Source organism: Hemibagrus wyckioides, linkage group LG15 (genome assembly GCF_019097595.1).
Source record: "Hemibagrus wyckioides isolate EC202008001 linkage group LG15, SWU_Hwy_1.0, whole genome shotgun sequence".
NCBI lineage: Eukaryota > Metazoa > Chordata > Actinopteri > Siluriformes > Bagridae > Hemibagrus > Hemibagrus wyckioides.
This window is the reverse complement of record NC_080724.1, coordinates 10,696,698-10,723,003: the sequence shown is the minus strand read 5'-3', so window position 1 is coordinate 10,723,003 and position 26,306 is coordinate 10,696,698. Positions and strand designations below refer to the sequence as shown.

The following is a 26,306-nucleotide window of genomic DNA, read 5'->3' as shown; positions in this document are numbered from 1 at the left end:
CATTTATTCATTTGGCAGAAGCTTTTCTACAAGACCATTTGGAAGCGAGACACTTCCAAGCAATTTCCATTTCCTTCTTTTTTTTTCTTTTTTTTTTGTTAAACATCAGAACTCTTTGTAATATTTCATGACAGTTGGCATGGCAATAAAATCCATGGCAATAGATTTCATTCAGAGTCGAAACCCTGGTCTCTGTGGTGCCTCTGAATACAAAAATTATGTGAACCTCTAACATCCAATCAACCAGCCTAAGAGAGCTTTTTCTTTGTTTGTCTATTAGACTGATTATCAATTCAGATGGCATGAGTGTGTGTTTTTTTTTTGATGAAACTAAACAGCAGATCAACAGATCAAAACAGCTAACTTGTGCTAAAACTGGACAAATGGATAAACTGTGTGTGTATGTGTGTGTGTGTGTGTGTGTGTAGGCTGCCTACCAGCATGGGACTCTGTGTTGTGTTGGCCCAGAGCAGCAGTTGGAGAAATTGTACAGTCTCCCTGTCCCGCTGTTTTCTCTCTCTTTAGCAACCACACAGGTACAGCATGCTCACTAACACACAGGCCACCAATTATTCCATACCACACACATCCAGATCACTATTTGTTACACACCACTGAGAACCAGACCACCAATCTCTGCACACCACTCACAACAAATTAATACACATAACTCACAACTAGATCACCAACTATTACACACCACTCACCATCAGATCACAAATTAACACACACCAAACACAACCAGATCACCATTTATTAAACACCAATCACAATGAGATCACCAATCTCTACACACCACTCACAACCAGATCAACAATAATTACACACCACTCTAAACCAGATCACCAATCACTACATATTATATGTAAACAGATCACTAATAATACATACCACTCAAAACCTGAACACAAGTCATTACCTTCCACACACAAGAGAAACACCCATTACACAGATAATTACCAGTCCTTTCCTCTTATTCTGTAGGGCTGTGTTAGATATTTTGCCTCAAATGTGCTAACCAAGATTACAACACTTCACACAACACCTTTCTCCTACTTAATGAATAGTTTTAGCAGCCATAGGGCCGTACCTCACACCCACCATACAAACAATGTGCCAATTTACTCTGGGGTTCTTTCAGACCTTATTGTGAAGCAAACTGGTCAGAATTCAAAAGGTCTAAAAACAAAAGAAACAACATGGCCAAATCCTGTCTGTCTATCGCCATGTCTATTCAGGATCACACAGATACGTCTGGGCATGTTACCAGAAAATAAGAACACAGGAAAGAAAACACCAAAAAGACTTGTTTCATTTAGCTCAAACCTAGGCATACACACACACAAACACAAAGTCATTGTCATTTCCATATCAAACCAACGGGCTTATTCGCATTCAGTGTTACTTGGCTAATTAACTTTCATCCATTAGTAAAGTTTCCTACTTCCTTTTTTTTCAGACTGGAGACATCAGAGAAAGAAAAATGACAGCAAATTTTAATGGAAAACAACTTTAAAAGCAACCTGTAAACATTGTCTATCCACTCGGCAGCACATGCTAATCCACAGTAAACCACAGCCAACACTGACGAACCAATCAATAACATACAGCTATAGCAGTCAGGAAATCTGCTAAGCAACAGTTGAACCAATACCAACTTCTAGCTAGTCAGTGAACAACTAACCAGGCTCCTTGTAATTAGCTGGAAAATCAGCTACCAAATGGGGATCAGTAGTTTGCTTCCCTAGGTTTGCTCTGGAACAGTGAGTCTAACGTTGCTAGCATGTAAGAATCACAAACCGCAATCATAAATTTTTTTACAGTCGTTACCTTTTTAAGGACTAATTAAGTACGTATGACAGACGGTTATGTATAAATGTGGACAGCAGGATGTTGCTGAGCTAAAACTGCTGTAGCAGATATCCTGAAGCGATGTATGAGTCATCATGAGGAAGTAAAAGCTCTTTTTCCTCAAGTAAAAGAGCAATTAACCATCTAAATAAATCCTCAGGTAGAAGCAGGAAATACTTCCCTCAAGCTAAAGTTAAAATCTTTTACATTTAAAGAGGTGTGGAAATGAAGTGGAAAGGAAAAAAGAACGGTTCACCAGAGTCACTTTAACGCTGTCACACATTGGTTTAAGTTCCTGATGAGAATTTAATGTCTCTTTTCGCAAGGAACCAAGAAAAACATTAGCGTAGAGCAGCATTTCTAATCTCACAAACTTTCACTAGCATGCCTCAGACCTCACAAACTAGCTGAATGCTAATCACTAGCTGTGACAATACACGTAAACAGCCGTGTCTGTAGTGAAAGTGATAGATAGATAGATAGATAGATAGATAGATAGATAGATAGATAGATAGATAGATAGATAGATAACATTGCATCTGTTTAGAATTGTTACCTCAACGTTTTAGCTGTCTGATGTAAAAGGTCACCCTTGTCACATGGGCTTTTTATATTAGCTACACTGGCCTTGTAGCTACAGTGTCAGAAGCAAACCTTACACACCAAACATGTCTAAAATTGGCTGATTGACTAAAAACCGGCTTGTTGTTGAATCTTTTATCATCTCTGCCAGTGGCATAGCCAGCTGGGATGAGGAAAAATGCAAAATGATATCCCTATGTGATCTGTAAAAAATCTGTAAATTGCTAAGTGAGTCCCATTCATGCATTTTTCATGTATCAATTAATCATTTAAGGCATGTGATTTAATTATTTAAGGCATGATATAGGTTTATACCGTTATCATCAGTCACCTCAATACCCTCATGATACCCTCATGTTTGGAGTGGAGCTAGCTGTGGCTAGTAGCTTCTAAACACAATAAATGCATCTGATTGGTTAATCCTGTTTCTCACCATAGCTTGCTATCCTTTTAAATGTGATTCTTTTGACCTCTTGGGCAAATAGAGTAATGTGGCATACACAACATATGACCAAAAGTATGTGGACGTCTGAGCATCACTCCCATATAGTGTATAGAATTCTCTGTGCTTTATGTGTCTTCCGTTGTCCACACATTTGTTATCATTTGTCATGGCTTGGGTCTGTGTCCGTATGGCCGTGACGATGAATAAAGCACCTCACACACCAGTAGTCACATATCATCCACAATGTTCTACCCAGTTTCAGCTGAGGATCTGTTAATCACATTAAGTGCACCTGTAATCAGCTCATCAGCCGAGTTCTTATTCAGCCACTCAATTCCCCAAGTTGAAGATGTAATTAAAGAAACCCAGCAGGTAGTTCAAAATTCAGAACAAGCTTGGGGAGATTAAAATAGCAAATCTCTCTCTCTCTCTCTGGTATACCTTGATCAGCCATAACCATATACCCACTGACAGGTGAAGTGAATAAATTTGATTATTCCCTTAAAATCACACCTGTTGTTGAACTTGAAGTTGATGCCTTGGAACCAGGAAAAATGGGCAAGTGTAAATATCTGTGCAACTTTACTAAGACAAATTGTGATGCCTAGATGTCTGGGAGCATAAGGGCATCTCCAAAACAGCAGGTGCAGTGTCCCAGTACACAGTGATTAGAAGCTACAAAAAGTGGTCCAAAGAAGGGCAACCGGTGAACCAGCAACAGGGTCATTGGACACCAGAGACTCGGTGATGAGACTTGGAAGGGAGTGAAGGCTAGCCAACTGGTCCAATCCCACAGGAGAGGAGTTTCCACCTGGGAAATATTTCTCAAGCAAACTCTTGAGGAAAAATTGCAACTCCATTCTAAACAGGATTTACTTTCCTGCCAGGTGGATGGACTCCCGGAGAACCGGTGCCACTGTTTCAATAAGCTTCGATCCTCCAGTGGCTTCAGTACTCCCCAAATAAGAAGCTAGATCCATCAATTTCAAATCATTTTCAGCAACTGAGTGAAAGACGGATCGGGTCAAGCTACACAGTTCTCAGTACATACAGTTCAGCGGGGACTCCGTTCAAACACATATAATATGAAAGGGGAATAAATATGACATTATTTTAATGCTTAAATACACAGGGATAGATTTTTTTTTGTGACAGGATTATGAATTATGGGATGCCAGTTCTTTTGCAATTGAAATAAAATGAGGAAATAAAAGCAGGGGATACAATGATATAATAATAATTATATAGTTTATGGTATGTGCAATTTACAATTTAGAGCTATTTTGTAGATTTGCTACTTTTCAAATAGATAAAGGTCTAACAGGCTTTTGTTAAGTTATTGTTTGAGTAATTCATAATTATTATATAGGTTTTGATCCGTTTGTACCCACAAGAAGTTGTTGATTAGTTTTCTATAGCAGCAGCTCTGACAATAGTGACAGCTGTAAATCAAATGGCAAGTTTACATGATCACGCTCGTTCTAATACGTTTCTACAGAAACCACCTTTTCACAGCGATAATAACGTGATTTAACAAAATAAAATATTAGCCTTGAAATTGAGAAGCTTTCTGCAAGGAGTCTCCAGCATCAGCTCTTTGTAACAGAGGTAAAGCAGTATCTTTAAATGCTATATTTTGAGGTAAAACTGTAAACCTTTAATTATAAGAAATAAATCATTTGCAAATTGCTGTTATAATAAAAGAAATAAAACGCTATGCTGGAACATCACTCCACCCTCCACCACATTGATTAGTTTCTTATAGAAGCATACTTTGTCATATTTTATTGTTTTCTTATTTTGAAAATAGCGATATTTAAAGATATCTTTTATCATGCAATGTTTAATGTCTGTAGGTACAGTGAGTCGTAACTGCACCAGTTTGGGCTGGTCACACCCGTTCCCTCCTTACCATGAAGCCTGCAGCATCGACGATGACATCCCAGGGGTCAGTGCAGTGTTTATCCAAATGCTCGCTTTGACCTAGTGCATTAACAAGCTACAGGATATACAGTGGGTATAAAAAAGAATGAAACCCCTTCATAATAATCACAATATCACTAATCACAATGACTGCAGTTGATCACAGGAGGAAGTCAAATGGCTTGGTGTGCCATTGAGACAATGAGTGAGTTTACCAGCCTTTTTTTTCCCTTTATCCAACTGAGTAATTCTTTTTGTTTTGTTTTGTTTTGTTAAATACAGCTGGATAAAACAAAAGTTGTGTCCCTCTTCATTTCAAGTAACAAAAGGTGATTATACCCACTGTACGTCTAAACAAATCTGCTGGTGTTGTGTTTAACTTACAAGTTGTCCCGGTTGTTGATCAGTCTAATTTTATAGTCTGATCATGGTATAGTGTGGTCAGTGAATATAAACAGAACCACAAATATTCATAGATTAAATAAGGAATATTTCATGACGGTCATTAAATGCATGTCATGTGTGACCTTCCTCAGAAGGACGTTGTATGTGATAACTGGGCTTGTTAATTCAGAATTTGGCTTTGAGACTAACTTAAACATTTATTTATTTATGTTTTGTTTCATGCTTTGAATTCTATGCGTTAGGGTGAATGTTGGAACAAGCCGCTGGGAATGATGTCCTTATGGAAAAGTATAGGAATGTTTTATGAAAAAATGGAAAGCTGCTGTTGGTCCATTAAGGTTAATGTTTCGTTTAATATAGATGTAAATTCATAAAATACGTGACATAACACATGACACAGTGGCTCAGTTAGTTGTCATGATTCCTGAATGTGTCATAGCGAAAATCTTCATGGCTTCTGTTATGTCAACTTCACTTTTTTTGCTGAATTTTTGTTGTAATAGCCTTTCAAAATGTTCATGTAGGTTTGTCATAAAAAAGGGCTTATGTACGTGGCAAGACAAGACATGAGGAGAATTACAGGAGAATTACATCTTTAAAAAACAAAGGATATCACAATCAGTCTTTGCCAGTGGGTTGCTGATATTCTTACAAGGTTTTTTTTTTGTATTTAAAAAAAATTACATTTATTTATGCAAATGAGGCTTTAATTAAATATGCATACATTTGCATAATTTATAACACCCTGAAATCTTAACCTTTAATAATGTTAGTGTTCATAATAACTGTGAGGAGGTCTCTATTTTTTTATGCAATGTATAAAATCCAACATAAATACAACTCTAATCAACATTTTGGGGGAAAAAATCTTCTGGAATATCTATATTAGGGTTATACGGTTTCTAAGAGTATCTAAGATATGATGTGATTGATCCAAGAGGGCAGAGTTCCTTAAAGTTTTAGATATGTGGACAAAACCAGTGAAATAAACATATTTTACTTGACTTTTGACATTTTTAAAAAAATATTATAGTAAAAAAAAAGATTGTAGAATAAATATCATCCAAAATCATTATTTCTACCTGCAAAGTTTGGCCATATGCCAAGTACAGATCATAAAGGAGAAACACATTTCCAATACTTTTTCACCCAGAAAATATGGAGGATGTCACCTTTTCCACTTGACTGCATGCTCAGATTAAAGTTGATGTTCTCCACTGCTCTGAAATCCACAAGCAGTCCTGATCCCTTACTTACAAACTGCTGTGTCATTTCTGTATAACTGCTACACAGACATGTCACTCACATGTCCATTACCATGACCACTGACTCCTTCAGTCAGAACAGCATGATGATCTCTGAAGGTTAATAGTGTCTTCCATATGTTAGGAATCGTACTTCACCACAGTGAGACTGATCTACTCCATCGGATACGGAGCCTCTCTGATCTCACTGTTCGTGGCAGTGGTAGTCCTGCTGATCTTCAGGTACTCTAATCTTTCTTTTGGTTCTTTTTTTTGTTTTTAATGTTTTGGCTCAAACTCTGATCCTTGAAGTTTTTTTTCCTCGTGTCGCAAAACCTTTTATCAGTTTCTCTGAGCTTGGTGCTAAAAGCAAATCTAATCCACCCTGATTGTCAAGAAAAGCGCCAACATTAATTGAGCACGTTGTCATTTGGGTTTGGTCCGCCACAGACACTAAATCTGATAACACTCAGCGGGCTGAAAAGAGTAAATTAATTATGGCCATGCGAGGGACCACTGCTGAGATAGAGAGAGCCATTATGGTGGGTGATTGCAATTTACCTGCTGCAGACAAAACAGACTGTGGCCTTTTGCTGGCGGAGAGACAGCGGACATCTTTTTTGTGCAGATTATATCTTCATGTGAACGAGGTGTTTTATACCACAGAGCTGTTACCTTCTTGATTGGTCAGATCTTGTTCTAGATGCCGTAAGGAAGAAAACACTAGGAAATGCTTGTTGATTATTTTTCTTTAATAGCACAACCCTCAACTTCTTCTTCTTCTTCTTCTTCCTCTTCTTCTTCTTTTACTTCTACTTTAAGCTTTTCAGTGTTAAATGTGTCATGACTGTGTGTGTGTGTGTGTGTGGTGTCTATGTCTATGAAGGAGGCTGCACTGCGCAAGAAACTACATCCACATCCAGCTGTTTATCAGCTTCATGCTCAAAGCAGTGTCTGTGTTCATTAAAGATGCTACACTCTTTGGCAGTGAAGATACCGACCACTGTTCCCTCTCTACTGTAAGTGTATACAGAAAACACACACACACACACTTTGTCCACAGTGTCTGGAATAGGCTTCAGGTTCATGTAACCCTGTGTAGGATTGGATGCATGGATGGACGGACGGATGTAAGGATGGATGGATGGATTGATGAATGGATGGATGGACGGACAGATGGACAGACGCACAGATGGATGGATGAATGGATGGATGGAAGGGTGGAGAGATGGATGGGTGGAGGGATGGATGAATGGATGGATGGACGGACAAATGGATTGATGGATGGACGGACGGACGAGTGGATGGACGGACGGACAAACGGATGGATGGAGGGATGGATGGATGGATGCATCGATGGATGAATGGATGGATGGATGGATGGATGTGGTCCAGTGGTCTCAGTGGACACTGTTTGCATTTCAGTTGCTCCTGCAGTGAAGTGAATGATACACATGATTAAAGCTTTAATACAACAAGTCAATCAATTTTTACAAAAAGTTTCACAAGTGAAGGTTCCCTAACTTAAGAGTGCAGAGTTTTCCTACATTTTCCTACATCAAACATAAATGAACAAAATCCTATAAATCCCATTGCAGACTGTTTTTTATTTGTATCAATAAAATACAGTTAATATGGAAATAATCACCTTCAGCAGGATGAATTTCTCTATCAGTTCTCTGTCGTTGACTATTTTCCTGTTACAGCATCCTGCGTTATGTTTTATTCTGTACTTACGTAACATTTCCCTCAGCTCCACGTCTAACACTTCTCTTTCTTTTGCCGACTACATCTCAGCACGACTTTACCACTTTATTCTCTTCAACAATTTTCTTTTCTTGTTCTCTTAATAAGTTTGTCTCTGTTCTTAATTCCCACTTGTCTTTCTCATGCAGGCAGGCTGCAAGGCGTCCGTCGTGTTCTGTCATTACTGTGTGATGAGTAATTTCTCCTGGCTGCTGGTGGAAGCGGTGTATCTCAACTCTCTGCTGCTGTCTGCTCGCAGCCGCCGCTGTCTGTGGGGCTTCTCTCTGCTGGGCTGGGGTGAGGGGGCTTAACACCGCTACTGCATCTCTATTAGCATGTGGTCCACACCTAGAGGGCAGTTGTTCATAACATAGTACAGCATGACTTTATGTCCATAGTTTCATAGCTTGAAGATGTGATAAGATTTGAGCCAACACTAATGTATAAAGTCAATATGCCTTCGTTTTTTATCTTCTTCTTCTATTCCCACTGAAAATGTATTATGGCAAAAAAGATACCAAAAGTAATTACGTGACTGGTAACTTTAGGCTAAAATCACCTGTATGAATCACTGTATGAATCAGTTGCAAATATTCTTGTGGATGTATCCAAAATGCCACAACTCAGGTTTCACCTTATAGGTTTACGGGTTACCCCTTCAACGAATTTTGACAAATTTTCATCCAGATTTTTTTCTTCAGCCCCACCCTTCACCTCTTTTTTGCTGTCCACCAGGCCCCACCCTCTGATCTCCCTTTTGCTGTCCACCAGGCTCCACCCTCTAATCTCCTTTATTGTTGAGCATGCTCTACCCCCTCTCCTCTCCTTTGCTGTTCATTAGGCCCCGCCCTCTAATCTGTCTTTTACTGTCTACAATGCTCCGGCCCTTCTCCTCTTCCTTGCTGTCCACCAAGCCTCTTATATCTCCTTTGCTGTCCATCAGGCCCCACCCTCTAATTTCTCCTTTGCTGTCCACCAGGTCCCACCCCAACTCCTCTTCTTTGCTGTCCACCAGGCCTCACCCTCTAATCCCTTCTTTTCTGTCCACCAGGCCCAACCCTCTAATCTCTCCTTTGCTGTCCACCAGGCCCCACATTCTAATCTCTCGTTTCCTATCCGTCAGGCCCCACCCTCTAATCTCTCCTTTACTGTCCATCAGGCCCCACCCTCTAATCTCTCCTTTCCTGTCCACCAGGCCCAGCCCCTCACCTCTCATTTTAATCACATGGATATTAACTACATAATATGGATTTCCTTGGCTAGGAATTGAAACAAGGAAAACAATTTTGAAATATAATTTATACACAAATGTCACAAAAAACTGAATGTTAGAGCACATCATGACATGTGATATCTGAAGTGTGATATCACTGTGACATTATCAGCAACACTTTAGTACCTTTCCCACACTTCTCTCTTATCCTTAGCAAGAAACCGAACAGAAAACAGGGTTTTATTTGGTGGAGGTAATCAGAATAGTGTGAAATGGAGAGAAAGGAGCACACCAGATCAGTATAATGATAAGTAAAGGAACTCTACTACAAAACAGACGTAAGCAAAAAAAAAACCCTAACAAACCGATACACACAATCGCTGCAGTCCACTCACAAGCAGCCATTCAGAACAATCCACTCACCAACCGAGCAGCCCTCGAATCGATCAACTACTTGACAACACTCGACTGTTATCATTTGTCACTTTCTGTCTGACTCACATTCTTCTCTGCAGTCTGGTCAGTAGAAAACATGACAGGCTTTCATGTGTTTTTTTCCCGTTGTACCAGGTTCACTTGTTGCAGGATCTCAGTTCATGGTGGTTTTATCAGTGGTGTTCTTGCTGCACATTTCTGTCGTCATCCAATGCCACAAACTGAACAATCAAAAAAAACAACAAAAAACCCCTCTTAAATGAGAACTGACTTGCCGCATTTTGTTAGTCTAATCAGTATAAATCAGATTTCCAGACTCATATGTGACTCATTTTCGCTGGTTTATGGCTTGATGCTGGAGTGTTGCTCCATTATTCCTTGTACCAGGACTTGGCTCCATGGTGATTTTTCTTCATGATGTTGTTCTTGTCACTAATTCCTGCCATCATGAAGCACCACGAACTGAATGAATAGAGACTTTTTCCAATTTTGTTCCAGCCACATTGATAAGTTGCTAATTGCAATCACATTTCTGGACTCATCTGTTGCTTAATTTCACCAGTTTAGGACATGTCCATGTTGGTTTTTCCCTCGCAGGATTTCTTGATGACAGGAATTTTTGACAAGAACAGATACACAGGTGAAAAGCAGCATGAAGGAAGGTCCTGCAATGTGAAAACCATGTACGAAATGCTCGGCTGTTTCTGAAGATTTGAGGGCCCTAAGCCAAATCCAACTTTCTTGTGTGGCACCCTGGTGGTGTGGGGGTTTATACACTTATTTCAGAGAAGTGCAAAACAAAATAACAAATCCGAAAACAAAGTGCAAAAAAATAAGAAAACAAAATAACACATTAGAAAAAAAAACAAATCCAAAAACAAAATAACAAATCCAAAAACAATAACAACTCATACATACTGGAAAAGGTAGGTATAGTTTGTGAATGGAAATCTTACTACTGATTGGATGAAGTGACATCTGTCTCTCAAGATATACAAGAAGTAGGAAATTGTGTATCAAACTACACCAGGTTACCTATGTAACCCGGTTCCCTGAGAAGGGAACAAGACGCTGCTGATGCTATGGAAATGCTTCAATGTGGAAGTTGTGTCTGAAGCTCTGCTTGAAATCACACCGACTTATCAGCTTGGGTAGGTCATGTTCATGAAGGTCATGAAGCAGAGTGCTCCGGGCAAGACTATAAAAGGGCATCTACGTCACATTACTCTAGCTTCTACTTGTCTGAAGGAAGTGTGAGTGAACACCCAGGCTAGCGACACAGCATCTCGTTTCCTTCTCAGGGAACTGGGTTACATATGTAACCTAGTGTGGTTCCCTTTTGAGGGAATTTGACACTATGGGAACACCAATACCAACGCTGCCACACGCTGGGAGTTGTCTGTCCTGGAGGACATGAAAGAGTACAAACTAGCATGGAGCCGAGCAACATTAGCCCAAGAGCCAGGAGTGGGGTCCAGGTACAGGTTATAGAACCTGATAAAGGTGTGCAGAGAGAACCAATATGCCGCAGCACAAATATCCTGGGGGGCTGTCCCAGCCAGAGTGCTGGACAAGGCGATACACCTAGTGAAGTGAGCTGTAATCCCTAGAGGCGAATCCACAAAGCACACCAAATAGGCTTAGGAGACAGCTACCACTACCCAGCACAAGTTGCTGCTTGGAGAGCGGATTGCTTTTGTTGTGGCCGCCAAAGCAGACGAAAAGGGAGAGGACTTATGCCATGTGCTCAAGCAATAGGTTTAAGTCCTAAGAACCCGAACTGGGCACAGCAGGTGTAGTCTCTCCTGCTCCACCAACTCATGGGGCAGAGTGCAGGAGGCCTGCAGAAAGGCTGCACAACTGGCTTATAGCAGAGCCGTTACCAGGTTCAGAAACTCCTCAGAGGCTGACTCCATTGGCTCAGTGGGGGCTTGGAGAAGCCCCTCCAGGACCACTGAGAGGTCCCAGGAGGGGAGATATTGTCTACAGGAAAGCCTCATTTGCCTGGCACTGTGCAGGAGGTGAGAGACCAGAGAACAGGCAAGTGACTCACAACAATGGCTGCCACGTATACCTCAATGTAGGGGGTGATAGGCCCTCAAAGAGGTGTGTCTGCAGGAACTCAGCCTCAGCCCCTGCCTCAGCAGGAAGCCTGCTTTCCTATAATGTGCTCTGGAGTATAAATTGCTCTTACTGAGAAAAATCTGGTCTCTACCTAGGCCCAGATCTGGTGCACCAACCTGAACAGAGGACGCAAACACAGACCACCCTAATGATTGATGAAGAGGACCTCCAAGGGTAGCCCCTGAGTTTCAGGAGAAAGCACTAGAAACATAGCCATCATCTTCAGTCAATCTGTGTGCTATGAGAGCCTCCTAAATGCCATGGGCAGGGCGGGCATATAGGGCCGCTCCGCAGCCCAAGAGGTAGGCATCCATTGAAAGAGTCCTGCGACAAGGACATGCCATAAGAGTGGGACCAAAGGTGAGAAACTGGGGTCTGACCAAATAAGAAGGGTACGAAGCTCGTGACATGTAACCCTTGTGACCCTGAAAAGGTTGTCTGGGGGATAAAAGCTCTTGAGCCAGAGTTGAAACAGTCTCATGTGTAGCAGAACCAAAAAAATAGCTTTGCCCACTACAGTCATGAGCCAAGCACCCTCTTAGCCTGAGAGGCAGAGAGGCACTGGCCTAGTCAGATTTTAAAGTCAGACCTTTATGGCAGAAAGGATGGAATCCCCCTGAGCAGGAGACAGACGTGCCCACATTGTGGCTGAATCCCAAGCTATCCCCCAGAAGGTGGTTCTCAGAGGGAGAAAGCACACTTCACTGGGTTGAGGACTAGGGACCTCATGTGGGCAAACTGCCCCTTTCTCCAATGCGAGAGATGTTCCTCCTGGAGGAACGAGGTTTGGTCTGTGCCAACAACCCACCCTGAAAGAAGGAGAATGGGAGGCAAACTTGATTCTGTAGCCTTTTCCCACAGAACCCATTGTGATGTACCCAACAGAAGCTTCCATGCTGCCAGGTGGTCTGAGAGAGGTGTTAGCCTCTTACTGTTCTCACCTTGCATAGTCCCCTGAAACAGCAAGCTGGCAGGGGCTAACCCAGAAGGTGGCAACACATAAGGAGCAGGAGCATGGGTGGTCATGGCTGAACCCCGAAACATCCCAAGGTGGCGGAGTAGGTAGCAGTGGAAATGTCTCCAAAAGGGGCATCCCTAAGAACCCTAGCCCTCTGGAGTTAGGGTTCCTTTCTGGCCCACATGGCAGAGATGGTCTCTCACCTGGGGGACCTGCCCTTAAACGCTGACCAGCCACCTAGATGAGAAAAATTGGAGACAGCCAAAAATGTTTGATTTTGCTGTAGCATTTCTCAAACGCTTTGTGATGCACCATTTTTTTGTGGAAAACTACTTGATTTGGCAAAACTGCAAGCAGAGGATGCTTCTTTTAAAATCCTAACCATTGAAGACACATATGTAATGACCTTCTATGAGAGCTGTACGCATGTTCAACACACGCAATTGTGTCTCACTTCGAATCTAAAGAAAATCTGCTGTAATTTTAAAAAATTTAAAAATCCTCCGAATTTACTTGATTGGGCAAATCCTAGAGGGACTGTCTAATTAGTAGACCACTGACCGGGCAGTTACTCAGGATGAATAAATGCTGTAAATTCTAAGTCTATTATTTACTATCTGTTGCACAATAAAGGAGATGGTGTTTGTTTGACACGTATCCACCTGCTCGCTCGCACCTGCATTAATGTGAAAAATCTCCAGTTTGCACGACCCACGTCCCACGAGGTCCCAGTGCACGACTCAACCAGATGTTCCTCCAATCCCAGTCTGTATGTGTAACCCATTATCTGTTCACACACATCATCTGTTCATTAGGAATAATATATTTATTTACAGATTACATCCCTAATGCGCATGATAGGGGGATTCAAACTAACGACCGATCTGAACAAAACAAAAACTAAACTGAGCAATAAGGTAAAATTAAGTCACTGCAATCGAAATCTGGACATCCTGTTTTCCAGATAAGGATATTAAACAGATGAAATATTTCAGTTAAGAGTCATTTGGAGTGTCAATCTCATGTCATATCTGAGCTGTATTCCTCTGTGGCCCTTTTGAGTTAATTAAGAATTTGTTTTGGTTTTTTTTGTTTGTTTGTTTGTTTTTTGTATATCTCTCACATGATTTGAATAATTAAGTAGAAGTCCAATTTCCTCTCCATATGATCTCCATTACAGATTAGTGATTCTCTCCCTCTCTCTCCCTCTCTCCCTCTCTCTCTCTTTTTCACGTCTATCTATCTATCTATCTATCTATCTATCTATCTATCTATCTATCTATCTATCTATCTATCTATCTATCTATCTATCTACCTCTTGTCTGCAGGAGTTCCTCTGCTTTTTATCCTCCTCTGGATCATCTCTCGGCTGTATTTTGAGGACACAGAGTAAATATCTTGCTCCTTTTCACAGTCAGGAATGAACTGCTTCAGCAACTTGACCTGACATCCTTGATGTCCATTAGAACATTGTGGTTACTGCTTCATCACTGGATGCACTTCTGTTATGTCAAATGTTGATGCCTGACCTGATAAACAGTGCTTGGTGAATATATTTTTCAGATGCTGGGACATTAATGAAGATTCTCCTTACTGGTGGATAATCAAGGGTCCCATTGTTTTATCTATTGGGGTAAACCTTCATACAAGACATCATACTTCATAAGGAGTTTTCATGAGAAGTTTATGAGCATGAGAAGTTTATGAAAATAATTAACTCCAGATCACATCACCTCATCACTGATTATTGTCATATAACAGCACATCCCTGAGTGTATTATTCCTTACATAACTCACTGGATCTGTATGTTTTTTTTGTACAGATCAACTTTCTGTTGTTCCTGAACATCATTAGGATTCTGGTACAGAAGTTAAACCCGCGTTTAATCCAGTTCAACAACTCGGCACAGTACAGGTACGAAGCCTCTCAAGATGTATTCACAACATTTAGGCTTTAAACATTCACTCAGGATTGGCTTAATTTACAATATTAAAAATTGTGGATTTTCATTTTAAAAAATTAAAAATGACTTTTTTTGTTATATATAGTTATATATAGTATATATAGGTTGGGATCACTTGCATATTTCAGCTTGATTTCAGCTATGGAGGAAGACTCCATCAGCCAATCCATCATGTGGGAGATGCTCCAGGAAGCATGGGGTGAAATCTCATCAGATTATCTTGAAAAATTGACAGCTAGAATATCCAGGCTGTAATTGGTGCAAAAGGTGTTTTTTTATGAAGGCAAAGTTTGAAGAAAATGTTCATCATTTCCATCAAAATCATTATTTCTAACTCTGACATGTTTCATTTTTTGTGAACTGACAATATTTCTTCTAAATTCAAAATATAACTATTGTTTATTTAGAGTGTATATTTAAAGGAAATGACAACACATCAAAATAACCCAAGATCATGCAGTATTTGCAGAGCTTTAATAACTCAAATAAAACAAAATGCAAATAATTTGTAAACAAATTGTGTTAATGCTTTGGCTAAATAATGTTAAGAAATCAGTATTTGGAGGAATAACCCTGATTTGCATGCATTTTGGCTTCATGCTCTTCACCAGTTTTTCACATTGCTGTTAGGGAACTTTATACCACCCACTCTTTTTGCAAAAAAGCAAACAGCTCAGCTTTGCTTGATGGTTTGTGACCGTCCATCTTCCTCTTGATGACATTCCAGAGGGTTTCAATAGGGTTCAAATCTGGAGATTGGGCAGTGGTTTTTTCCAGAGCTGTATATATACTACTTGCAAAAAGTTAAGGATATTTGGCTTTCGGGTGAAATTTCAGGATGCACCTAAAATGCATTATAACCTTTACAGGTGAACTTAATTTGACCTTCTCTGCACATGTCCAACTGTTCAGTGTTTCAGTACTTTTTGCATAACTTGCTGTTCTCTAACAAGGTGCTTAACTGCAAAATTCTGGTGTTTGATCTATGAATCGACCAATAAATTTTCTGATTCAATTAGAATTGGTATTTAAACAGTCCTCTTCATCATGCTGTTCACATTTTGACATCATGAGATCAAGACGACACCTAACAATTGATCAACATTACCTCGCCATTGTGAGGCTTCAAACAGGATGTTCTCAGAGGGAAGTAGCCACAGAGCTTAGAGTGTCACAGAGTGTCATCAGCACGTTGCAACAGAGATACAGAGAGACTGGAAGAAAGGAATAGAGGTGGACGTCCTTTGGCCACATCCCACGTTGAAGACCGCTTCATTGTGAACAGTGCCCTGTGGAACCGGATGATGAATGCCACTCGACTCCAGGCACATTTAAGGGAGGTGAGAGGCACCCAAGTGTCACGTCAGGCCATTCAAAACCGTTTACATCAGTGTGATCTGTGTGCTAGATGACCTGCAAGGGTACCTGACCACCAGGCACAGGCGTCAAGTCAGGGAGCATTTACGCTGGACGAGGGACCAGTGGGCCTCAGTGCTGTTCTCTGATGAAAGTCGATTCACGTTGAGCAGAAATGATGGCCACCAACGATGTTGGAGACATCAAGGAGAGCGCTATGCATCAGCCACTGTTGTGGTGGTGTTACAGTCTGGACAGGTGTGTCTACTCAATACAGAACTGCACTACATCTTGTGAATGGTACAGTGACAAGCCAGTACTACATCATTAATCCAGTCATTGTGCCCCTGCATGAACAACACAGGCCTAATTTCATCTTCATGGACGACAATGCTCCGGCTCATCAAGGTCGCATCATTAGGGAACGCCTGCTGGAGGCTGGGGTACCTCAAATGGAGTGGCCTGCACTTTCTCCAGACCTGAATCCCATAGAAAACCTATGGGATCAGCTGAGTCACCATATAAAGGCTGGTAACCCTGCACCCCAGTACCTCAATGACCTGAGGGCCGCCCTTCAAGAAGAGTGGAATGCCATGCCTCAGCAGACAATAAGTCGACTCGTGAACAGCATGAGACGCTGACATTTTTTGTTGTGGTATACCCACCACTGTTGTTGGCTTTTGTTTCAATAAATTGTTTGAGATGAGGAAATCACCATTGCATGCTTCTACTTAAATGCCCTACTTTCATGATATAATATCACTGTAGCGTGAACTTTTTACATTTTCCATAAATTTCACCCAAAATCCAAATATCCTTAAGTTTTTGTGAGTAGTGTATATATATATGTAACGTCTGGGACCCCCGCCCTATGCGGGGCTCGACCCCAGACGCCCGTGGTGTGTGTGCGCACGCCAGCACACGGTGTAATGAGACCCATGCGCAGGATTCAGCGAAGCACTGCTTTTATTACATTTAAGACGCGACATAGGGAAACAAACGTAACACAAGACATGGCGTGGTTAACTAAACAAAACAAAACCTAGACCTTAGCTTGGACATGGAACCTAGCAAACAAAACCCCAACAGAAACCACGGTACAGATAACAATCATGGACAAGGACACAAACACAAGGATCCCTATTTATAGGGGTAGACATTAGGGCTAATGGGATACAGGTGACACAATCAGGATAGGAACAATAGGAAGGGTGTAACAAAAGACACACAAAGAAGCAGGCTTCCAAGGTTCACCTGCCAGCGCCCTCTCTGGGCCTGGCAGGGAACTGTCCAGCTGTTCCTGACAGTATATATATATATATATATATATATATATATATATATATATTATTTGCTCTAAAATATATTTTTGTTTCAAGTTCCGTATTAAAGCACGTACCTAATAAATCTTTACCAAACATGAGCAAACAAATAAATAATAAAAAAAAAATTTTTTAATCTGAAAGCTAACATAAATGGATTTGAAGTGTGTGTGTGTGTGTTTTTCCTAAGAACAACGCATTTCCCTCTAATGGATCCACCTAGCAAATCTTTCCATTTCAGAGCGCTGGATATGGATTTGACGTCATTGTGGACATGCTTTTCTCTCTTTCTCTCTACAGTATAGGTCAAACACAATGCGCATCTCTTCACTCAAGTGTATTTTTTTTATCATGTTGTGCATTTTAATTGAAGAGGTCCTCTCCGAGCAGCAGGCAGCGCTACAGTTATTAGGAGCGATAATGTAGAACAACGCCTGTCCGCTGTATAGAGGGCACAATGTGGCTCCACGTATCACATATTGCAGATACTAAAGTTTTTAAATATTCATATTACATAAATGATATCTAACTATCGTCTGAATTCATCTGAGAATAGAAACGGATTAATTCTGAAGAGCAGAGAGATTCGTATTGAGCTCTTTAGAGTCTTAGAGGTGTGTGTGTGTGAGAGAGAGAGAGAGAGAGAGAGAGAGACTTTAAAATAGGGTTAATTTCCTGTCAAATATAATAATACATTAATACAATGCCTTAATCCTCCTTTTGTAAATCTTTAACTCGACTTGACATTCGGTTTGTACATGTCCTCATCATAGTTAAGTAGCACTTTACAGATAGAAACCTGACAACTACAGAGCTATATTCCTGTATATTAACTGCTTGATTGTTTAACACCATCAGCACAACCAGATTTTTCTCAGATGCACCAAGAGTTCAGTATGGAGTAATTATTTCCAATATAGAGTCATCATCCTTACGTAAATGCGATAACTGGGTTATTTCAACATCAGCATGATCAGTATTTATTTGTGTATTTATTTGTGTATATTTGTGTATTCCTCACATCTTTATTTGTTTCATAGGAGTTTTACGTGATTATAATTAAATAAAAAGATATGTCAGAAATGAAACAAAATACTATATGGTGTTATAGTGCATTCCAAAAGTGTTTTATTCCTTTTATTCCTCAAATTCCACTTATCACTAGCTATACATAATCATTACCTAATCATCCTTTGTTGTTTTTAGTAAGTAAATAAAAAACATACAGGTTGCCATGTTAATGAGACTTTCCCAGTGATTGTTATTAATCACTGACATTGGAGACTCCCTCCATGTCCAGTGTAGAGAAATTGACACCAGTATACAGTCCAGCATACAGGTGGTGGTGGGGGGGACTATTATTAGTCTCAGATAATATGGAGACTTTGCTTTACAAGTCCCTGTGAGATACTGTTACTGGAGCTAGAGCTTCTGACCAATCAGACTTGAGAATTCAGCATGACTATGGTCTAACTGAATTAGCTCCTGAACAACTGAATTAGCTCACACTTTAAAGGGTTAACACAATTTCAAACCCAACGCCACAAATGTCACAGATGACAACATGTTCAATATGAAAAGCTGCCCTTTGAAATGCATACCGCACCCACGCACCTGCAAAAGGGCCTGCCCGTCATCTCCCTGCTGTCCTTCAAGCTAAAAGGATCTCACGCAATCATAAACAGGTTTATACATGTCCTTTTTCATAACCTTTAGTGTGGGTCATTTGCTATATTGTGATACCATTTTGTATTTTTCTCTCGTTTTCTCTCCTTCTTCAGACGCCTGACCAAGTCCACGCTTCTGCTCATCCCTCTGTTCGGGACGCATTACGTGGTGTTTAACTTCCTGCCAGACTACACTAACATCAGCCTGCGTCTCTGTTTAGAGCTGTGCCTTGGCTCGTTTCAGGTATCCATAATCCCTTGTCTATCATCAGTGTGAGAGAGAAGCTCAACACTGACCCACTTCATATCACCTTTAATCTGTACATAATCCATGACGTTGGTTATGACCTCATGATTTTTTCCCATCACTGTTCATCTCTGTTCTTACATCAAGTTACATCTAATCAGATAATCCAATGCAAATACAGTTTGGTATTTAACAAAACAATTTGCATTCTCAATTCTGATTGGCCAGAATCTGATCTGACAGTAGTTCCAGGCCGTGATTTAAATCATAGGTTTATATTAAAGTCTTCGTTCTGGTGTGTTATCGTTTCTACAGCTAGTTCTGTGGCGAGACGTTTATTTTAAATTAATGTAAGCAGTCTCCAGTGTCAGGTCTTCCATGAGAGGGTTCCTTAGTAACTTCAGTACAGAGGAAAAAACAAAATCTGGTTAGAAAATGACTAAAATATTTACAAGAACATGATCATAGACATTAAATGTAAATTTTAACTTTAAATGTAACTCTAAATGGCAAAAAAACTAATGATTGTCACATCAAATGACATTGTATTCAAAAAACAATCAAATAACTAACTAAACATACCTATGATATAAATCCATCCATTGTCTATACCCGCTTTATTCCTAATTAGGGTCACGGGGGTCTGCTGGAGCTTATCCCAGCACACATTGGGCAAAAGGCAGGGGTACACCATGGACAGGTTGCCAGTCCCTATGATATAAATAATAAAATGAATTAAAACACAGCAATAAATCTATAAATGAGTCAATAAATTATACATATAAATAATGAATATATTAATAAACAAGCAGCCAATGTTCCAGTCTTCTCTGACTCCGCCCCTTTGGTGTTGACTGACGGATTACAACAGAATCAAATAAAGTCAGTCAAATAAAGTGTCTTTTAGAGGGGAGAAAGAAAAATAAATTGAAATAAAAAAGCCTCAATTATGAAATAAAAACCAGTCCTTTTTATATCATAGCCATTTTTATTGACTTCATTTGGACTAAAACGGCATTCCACACACACCACCATGACGTGTCTTTTTCCTTCATTAATGTCTGATAACGTTCCCATCTTGGCCTTAAGCTTCTTAGCATTTGTTGAAATTGCACTTGCGTGAGAGCAGTAATCTGGAAGCGGCAGGTTGCCATGGAGTAAGAGGTTCAACTCTATTATTTGTGCTTGTTCAACTCTGTAAATTCAGTGTTTGTGTCTTTAATTAAAATGGATGAGTGCATATCACACCTTTCTTAGCCTGGGTCTGAACTGCAGCACGGTCCTGCTATAGCGTGCCGCTGTTATAAATTCACACTGCACCTTTTCTCATTTTATTCTCCCTGAAAGCAGCAATAACCCAACCTGCAAATCTTTTGCCATTTCCAGCCGGCAAAATGCGCAGCTTTTCCCAGAAATATTTCAAAACGAGCAGGTAATTACTACCAGCAGATAGCCTGTGGTTACACACAGTGGCTTTCACCCATTAGATGTTTTATCACAGGGTATATGTGGAAACCCTGAAAGAAAAATGTGCTAAAAACACTAACTAGTGCACCACTAATAATCTGTGTGTTTATACACTGTTTAAACACTGTATAAACACAAGCTAGTTTTAAATCCAAATTCTAGCTACGAATAATAGACCATATTCCGGAAAAGTATCAGCACTCGTTTTATTACTAAATTCATTCATGTGACGTTCATGAAGGTAATGTGGCGTTCATGAAGGAAATTTTATTTTGCATTTTAATGCTGTTATACTTAATAAAAATTGCACTTTTGTGGTAAATTTTTATTTCATCTTCACCGAGATGAATCTCTTAAAAATCTGAATCCACCACAACTATTGAGAACAATTAGTACATGCACATGTTTCCATCCTCTACTATGTCTGATTATCATTATTCACACAATTTATCAGACTTGACTCATTCACACACACACACACACACAAACTTCATGTCCTGGTAAATCAAGGCCTTAAAGTTAAAAGAGTAATAAAATCTTATGATTTGTGAGATTCATTCGAATATTCGTTGAGGTGTATCTTCAGTAAGCTTCAGAAAATCAAGTTTTCTGTCAGCCATCTTACTGCAGTGAAAACAATGAATCACACACATCCTATCTGCCCTGATCTTGTTCATCTGCTGTTTAATGACCACTGTCTCCTGTTTCCTCTCATGAAGGGAGATTTATCTTCTGAGATATTTTGCACTCATTCATAATCATATCTAATATATATTCACCTTCATCATCACCACCGTCATCATCATTACCATATTAACCAAAAATGGCTTCAACTCCAGCTAAAAAAACAAAGATGAAAAGAAAAAAAGGTTTTGTTTTTAGACCCAAAGACTCTCAGGACTAAAATCCTGTACTTTTTATCTGTTTAGTTCCATTTAATGCAGTGAATCAGCAGTCTCATTATATGCTATTATAGAAAATTCATCTGACCAATCAGATTTAGAACTATTTAAGCACTGTGGTTTAAATAAGCCAAAATGAATGATGAACAGTCTCCATTCCACTTCATGGCCATTCCAGGGTTTAACATTTGTTTCTTTTCCAACTATTATGTACTTTTAGATACATACCTAGACTTTCTGTAGCTCTACAGATGTGCATCTAGCATAAAAATGCATAGTCTTGAGTACTGGTATTCCTTTTTTTTGTAATACATTTTCCAGCACTGAGGGCCTTCAGGTAATTACATAATTACACAAATGGAAGGAATTTAAGGAGCATAATTACACAAAATAGATGCACATTTTCTGCTTTATTATTTCCATAATAGGTTTACGCTGAAAGGTTAAAGCACTACACATGGCTCTGGGTTTTTCATTTAAAGTTTTACTGCTGCTCTGTTTTTTTCTGAGATTATCCGTGAATGAGTTTAGAAAATAAATGGCCAACTTTTATTTTTGATTAGTGTAATAATGAATGTACGTATCTACAATGGGCAATAGACAACTTAATCATAACTAACTTTTATTTTTCCCTGCTCCTTTATTTAAGGGGCTCATGGTGGCAATTCTCTACTGTTTCCTCAACCAAGAGGTGAGTATTTCTCATATCAGTTCAAATACTGCATAAGGGCACTTGAGTTCCCTTCATAATTTGTTTTTAATTAATTTTCATTTTCATTTTTGTGATTCCTTGCATCAATAAAAAATTAAGGAAATGTATGTTGTCAAGTCCTCAGAAGTCAGGGTAAATGAAGTTAGACACGCAAAGGAAGAATCCTAATATCAATATTGTTCTAAGGGTGTGCAAACGTTTGCACTGGACTATAATATCATTTGAAATAATTCTACTGGGTTAGCATGTACTGAACAATGCATACAGTGTTGGTGTTAAAAGTATTGGCACCCTAATGTTTGCCTCCACAATTTTGTTATCTCCACATGTGGGGTTCCTTCTGGTTTTCCAGCTTCCTTGAAAAATTCTTGATTGTGAATTGGCTTTATTATTATAGAGTGTGTGTGTGTGTTTGTGTGTGTGTGTGGGGGGGGGTATCTGTGACAGTCTGGTAGCCGATCCATGGCATATTTCCATCTCATTCGCAATGAGATAGACTGCAGATCCACCGTGACTCTACCCAGGATACTGTGCTTACTAAAAATGAATAATTTGTGTGCTTCCAATAACAATAACAGCAGCAAAACACATCATAAACACAATATCATAATTGAAACTGTGCCTTTATTTCTCACACATGCTCAAACAACTATTATTGTCTGTTATTGATTCAGGAGTTTTTTGTGGTTTTCTGTGTGTGTTTGTGTATGTGTGTGTGTGTGTGTGTTTCAGGTCCAGAAGGAAGTGCGACTGATGTGGATGCGATGGCAGGAGAGCAGTTATGGAGTCGTTATCGCTGGAGCCAAAGGCAGTCAGATGGATACACCGTTCTGATTCTGTGACTATGTTCGACATTCGAGAGACTCTGGGGTTTATTTATTACTTTCCCCCCTTTTATCTGCTATTTTTTGCCCACAGCAAGACAGCACGACTGCGAAGGCTGGCTCCTGTTGTCAAATGATGGCTTCGCTGTAGTGATTCAGGTCTCGTGTGGGACTCGCTTGTAGTTCAGGAAGCTGTGAAGCTTTGGCGCAAACCAACTGGAGCAGAACTCAAAAGAAAAAAAAAACACGTGACATTGCCTTGCTAAAAACAGTGTCTGACTATTTCAAACATGGTGAATAGCTTTTACTGCTAGCTTGTAGCTGAAACTTCAATGAATTTTTATCATGTTTACTCTTGTTTTTTAAATACAATATAATATCTAAGCCGGTCAGCTGTTGATAAAATAATACTGTGGAAATCTTTTATGTGAAATGTGATTATAAACATGCAAGCAAGCAAATGCAAGCTACGTTCTAGTCCTCAGTGGTTCACTACATCTTTCTTGAGTGCTTCTGTTTGCTTAAAGGAGCTGTTATTTATTTATTTATTTACTTGTTGCCTGTCATGTGAAACACAATTCCTGTGAAAACATTAACAAGCTTTCATCTTTAGAGTTTTAAGAATAAGACACAGAGCTGAGCTTCTTACTTCTGGCTGGGGGCGGGGCTAATTTCTGGGCTGGAAAAGTCTGTAATGAACCAGATTAACAGAAACACTGCAGAGAAATATCGCAAGTCTCTGATTTTCCTAAATATCATTAATCTTATAAGATTATTCTAGATTTTGACACATATTAAAAAATGACAAAGGACACCTTTAATTACTGCAGTCTTGCACAAGCTGGGAACAGCTGCTTTACTCCACAGAATTACTAAAAATCTAGACTTGGTTGTGACATTTAAAGGTTGTGCATGTGTGTTTGTATTTGTGTATTTTCTTTAAAGGACACTACAATGTTCATAGCACACATTAATAAGCCTAAAATGTTAACGGCTCACATGGAATTCCCATGAGCATCCCTGAAACACAGCTGATTTTCCAGACCTTAAAAATATGTTCGCTCGCTCCTTCAGATGTTTTGATGCAGAAAATGATGCACTTTACAGAGTTGTGCTTTAGTTTTAAAGACAGAATAGCACGGATCCTAAAAGGCAACACTGGTATCTTTTCAGGGCATTGGTGCTGTTTTGAGAGAGATAGCTATCATTTCGGCTCTCTAGGAGTCACCATGACACTGTACTGAGGCAGAAATGAGGAGGATTCATGATGAAGATGGGAAGCAGATGGGAGCACATATAAGACAAGACTATATTGAAGTAGACCATTTCTGACCATTTGGTCTCTTTAGTGAGGCTCAAAAATGTTAAAAGTAAAACTTCATTTTGTTTCTTAAACCAGTGATTCGATGGCAATGGATGATGACAGGAAAGGACAATTTTACGTAACAGGCAAAACACATTGCTATCCTAAACATCTGTTTAAAATGATTCGTTTTTATACACCAGTTTTCAGTCTGTTTGTGAAAATCTGTTTATAATCTATTTGAGAATCCACCTACATGCGGTACATGTTTTTGTGGTGAAATTCAGCCTTTTTGCACTTGTTCTCTTTAGAGAAAAGAAAATAGGAAACAGTCTGTTGTCATTTTTCACTGATATGTATTAAACACTTTTCGCCTTTGTGTATTCAACATATTTATCCACAAAAGCTTACGTTGTGTATCTTCTTTTATGTGTTTATTGTATTTTGATGTGTATATTTATTATCGATATTCACTGTCTGATGAATACACCAACTGAAGTGTTAAAAAAATAAAAGAAAAGCAAGAAAGATTTTTATATTTTACTGGCTGTGTAAATACACGTCCTTTCATTATGATGCTGTTGAGTCTGATTGTATTTTTACAACTAATTGTTTGTATGTGAGAACAATGTCTTTCAAGCATGATAATCGAATGAAATCATCTGATGAAATCTAAATAAACTTAAAAATTAAAATTTTAAGTGTTTTCAGTTTCCCATTCAGGCGTTAATCACACAGCGCCCTCTAGTGGGGAATTAAGTCACAGACCCACGTGGAGTGTGTTTAAAACTCTTTTCTTTTCAATAAGTAAAGAAACACTTTGCACTTTTGCTGACTTGCTGTATCATCGGTTGCTCAGTAAATAAAGAATACAACACCGGGGGTGTGCTCTAATAGGAAAGTAATCAATGAGGAGATGATTTTATCAGGTTCCCACCCCAAAATGGATTAGTTTCCTATAACTGCATATCTTGAACTAATTTATTCCTCTTACAACAATGGAACAACATCCATGTTCTGCAACATCCAGAGTTAGTTCTTATCTTACATCACTTACATTATAGCAGCTGCTGTGCTGCTGTAGAAATTGGAATTCTCACTAGCCTCCATTTTTTCTCGATTAAAACTAATAAGATGAAGAAGATTTTACTGTGATGGTATTTTAAGGCACTGGCACTGACAACACTGGAGCTAATCCAGTACATTTGGTTGATTACATTTAGCTAACCAACCACATTTGGGTGATCACATTTAGGTGATCGATCGCATTTGGTTGATCACATTTCAGTAATCAACTACAGTTGATTGATCAGATTTATTTGATCGGCTGCAGTTGATTGATCACATTTGGGAGATCAATTATATTTGGCGTATCAAATATAAACAACTACAGTTGACTGATCAGATTTATTTGATCGACTGCATTTGATTGACCACATTTGGGTGATCAATTTTACTCGGCTTATCACATATAAACAACTACAGCTGAAACTACAGTTGATCGATCACAGTTATCTGATCGACTGCTTTGACTGATCACACTTGGGTGATCAGTTATTCTGGGCTTATCACATATAAACAACTACAGTTGATTGATCACATTCATTTGATCAACT

General features: G+C 39.4%; 1 protein-coding gene across 1 annotated transcript in view; it reads left to right on the top strand.

Moving 5' to 3' along the window:
- ghrhrl (growth hormone releasing hormone receptor, like) overlaps positions 1-25,311 on the top strand; it is a 43,827-nt gene extending 18,516 nt beyond the window's left edge. Inside the window, exons 3-13 of the mRNA XM_058410464.1 lie at positions 429-536; positions 4,735-4,826; positions 6,596-6,693; positions 7,337-7,469; positions 8,346-8,493; positions 14,255-14,315; positions 14,490-14,559; positions 14,750-14,841; positions 19,350-19,479; positions 22,501-22,542; positions 23,296-25,311. Coding sequence (XP_058266447.1) covers positions 429-536; positions 4,735-4,826; positions 6,596-6,693; positions 7,337-7,469; positions 8,346-8,493; positions 14,255-14,315; positions 14,490-14,559; positions 14,750-14,841; positions 19,350-19,479; positions 22,501-22,542; positions 23,296-23,397 — 1,076 coding nt within the window. The 3' untranslated portion in view covers positions 23,398-25,311. The remainder of the gene's footprint in view (positions 1-428; positions 537-4,734; positions 4,827-6,595; positions 6,694-7,336; positions 7,470-8,345; positions 8,494-14,254; positions 14,316-14,489; positions 14,560-14,749; positions 14,842-19,349; positions 19,480-22,500; positions 22,543-23,295) is intronic.
- The last annotated feature ends 995 nt before the right edge of the window (positions 25,312-26,306 follow it).